The sequence below is a fragment of the Orycteropus afer genome, unplaced genomic scaffold (assembly GCF_000298275.1).
Source record: "Orycteropus afer afer isolate SDZICR_OR568_19922 unplaced genomic scaffold, OryAfe1.0 scaffold00387, whole genome shotgun sequence".
In the NCBI taxonomy this organism is placed as follows: Eukaryota; Metazoa; Chordata; class Mammalia; order Tubulidentata; family Orycteropodidae; genus Orycteropus; species Orycteropus afer.
The window spans coordinates 1,335,130-1,337,834 of record NW_006921974.1 but is presented as its reverse complement, the minus strand read 5'-3'; the positions used below and the strand labels follow the sequence as shown (position 1 = coordinate 1,337,834).

General features: G+C 33.9%; 1 protein-coding gene across 1 annotated transcript in view; it reads right to left on the bottom strand.

Annotated features, from left to right (window-relative positions):
* Positions 1-690: 690 nt before the first annotated feature.
* The window catches only part of CUL4B (cullin 4B), a 51,234-nt gene continuing 49,219 nt past the window's right edge, over positions 691-2,705 (bottom strand). Inside the window, exons 20-21 of the mRNA XM_007953352.1 lie at positions 2,117-2,269; positions 691-777 (exon numbers count right to left, since the gene is read on the bottom strand). Coding sequence (XP_007951543.1) covers positions 691-777; positions 2,117-2,269 — 240 coding nt within the window. The remainder of the gene's footprint in view (positions 778-2,116; positions 2,270-2,705) is intronic.

Genomic DNA, 2,705 nt, shown 5'->3' with positions numbered 1-2,705 from the left:
TTTTTACTTTTTAAAAAAGCATAATGAAAATAAACCAAGAAAAGCTTACATTTTATACATAAAACATGTATTATACCGTACCATAATTTTGATTTTGTGATATGATACTTTCTATTACTTTTCTGTTTTAAAGGGGTCTTCTCTGAATTAGCTACTCGCCACAGAGTTAATTTCACAGGAGGAACACAATATAGTTTAGGGAAACAGGGTACTACTTAGTTTTGACAAGACAGCTTGAGAAAATAAGCAGATCTTTATTTGGGTAAAAGTTAGTTCTCACAGTTAGGTTGCAGTTTTCTAAGTTAAATAAAAAAATTTACTGGGAAAATCACTATTTAAGGGACACTACAACAAACAGTTTGTAGTATTCTTTTAAGTAGTAAAGTATCACCTCAAGTTCAGATCTTCCTATTTCAGGTTTAAAGCCAGATTTAACTGTTCAAAGTAATCTGGACTTCTACATCCTACTTGTAGTTTAAAGATCATCAAGAAGGCTTATAGGAATTTGTAATGTAAACTTTCATCCAAATCACAATAAAAATTTTAAAAAAGAAAACAAAAAAGCTTGTAGATTATCTTCATGATCACCTTTGTAGCTCTGAAATATCATGATATGCCCACTATCTAACCTATAAAAATAAAACAATTTTGCTTATCAATAGACTTTTGCAGAATATGTAAGATGGCCACTTAATCAAGAGGGTCTTGGAAAGGGGGAAAGTAGTCTGACAGGACAGCTAAATTTTCTGCCATAATTTTATCCAATAATCCTGAGCCCTGGAAATCAGAAGCATTAACAGACTATCAACACATTCTTTATTATAGTAATCCCCTACACTTCCTAACACCAGTAATCTCTCCCTGGTTAAAGGTGAAATGGTTGTTAGGGAAAGTATGAGGGTGAGAGTGTGGCAACGAGGCAATGCTAGATTTGGAGAAACTGAAATCATAGGAAGTTTTAGAGAAAGTCTTCCTTATGTAATTAATAGCTATCGACTACTTATATTATGTGCCAGATCTAACGCTGTTATTTATACACATGAGCTCATTTAAACTTCACAATCCTTTGAGGTAAATACTATTTTATTTCATTTTACAAAAGAGGAAACAAGTTTAGCAATGTGAAGTAATTTACCTAAGTTCAAAGTCAGTAACAACCAAAATGGCCAGGAGTCTATCCATATTCTCTATCAAATGTCTATCCTCACAAGGGGCTGGCAATCTTCTAAAACTTGGAAACAGGCCAGTGAAACATCACATTAAATTTACTGTTGGATAGTACGTTGGGCTATGTCTATTAACAACCAATTGCAGTTTACCAGAACTGTCATTAAACTTCTTAAAAGATGCCTGATGATGCCTGTTGTTGTTATGTGCTGGTGAGTCGTACCCGACTCACAGCAACCCCTCCTTGGGTTTCCAAGGTGGTATCACTACAGAAGTAGATTGCCCAAACTTCCTTCCAAGGAGTGGCTGGTGGGTTTGAACCACCAGCTTTCTGGTTAGCAGTCAAGTGCCTTAGGCACTATGCTACCAGAGCTCCCTGATAATGGCTAGCTATTTGTATGTAGTTTTTAATTAACACTTATGTATATGTGTGTGTGTGTGTGTGTGTATCTTACACATACATGTAAGTAATATGTATTACATATATGTTGTTGTTATGTGCCATCAAGTCGGACCCGACTCATAGCGACCCCATATATAGTATATATTATTATATACACACACATTACTTATATAAGCTAACTAAATAGAAGACAACTCAATCTAAACCAAATCTGTCAAATACCAAAATATTTAAAGGAGAACAAAAATAACAAATAAGTTTAAAATATATATAGTGAATAAACTTGAAAAGTTTCAAAGACTCATTTTAGCAGCTATTTTTAGGTATAATAGTTAAGAGCTTTCATAAATTGTTTTCCCCTTTTGTCATGGCTACCTACAGATGTCAACTAAATTTCTTTTTAAAGTATATGCATGACTATAGGAAATGAAAACTTTTGTCCTTTTCAAATGCTCGAGGTTTTAATCTGTTTGTAATCTTTATCTGAAAAATCAAATGTATTCTCTTTTATTCATAAGCTCAATGTGTAAACAAAGAAGTACCTACCTTTACAGGAAATTTCAACTGGTTATATACTTCTGAAACCAGAAGATTGTGGCTAAGTGTCTTTCTCATCTTCATAATTCGAACAATTGCAGCATCAATTTGATACTGTCTGTCTTGAAATACTCTTTCTGTAGTGCTTGCTTGTTCCTCAACCTAACAAAAAATGTTTGAAAGTTAAGAATTGTACCTAAAGTTTAAACTTGATTATTTACACAAACTGCATTTTAAGGACATGATACTATTAATGCTTTAAATATATGAATCCTCTAAATGAGACTTTATAAATACACATGGCAACAGATAAAACCCTACAAACGTATCTCCTTTCTCATCTAATTGTATTTTCTTATACTGACGAAAACAAACTCATTGCCACAGAGTCAATTCTGACTCACAGCTACCCCCTTTGTGTTTTCGAGGCGGTAAATCTTTACAGGAGTAGATCGCCCACTCTTCCTTCTGCGGAGTGGCTGGTGGGTTTGAACCACCAACCTTCTGGTTAGCAGTCAAATATCTTGGGCACCATGCCACCAGAGCTCCTTTTAGAGAAATATATGTAGCAAAATATAAATATGTGTAGATACCTATA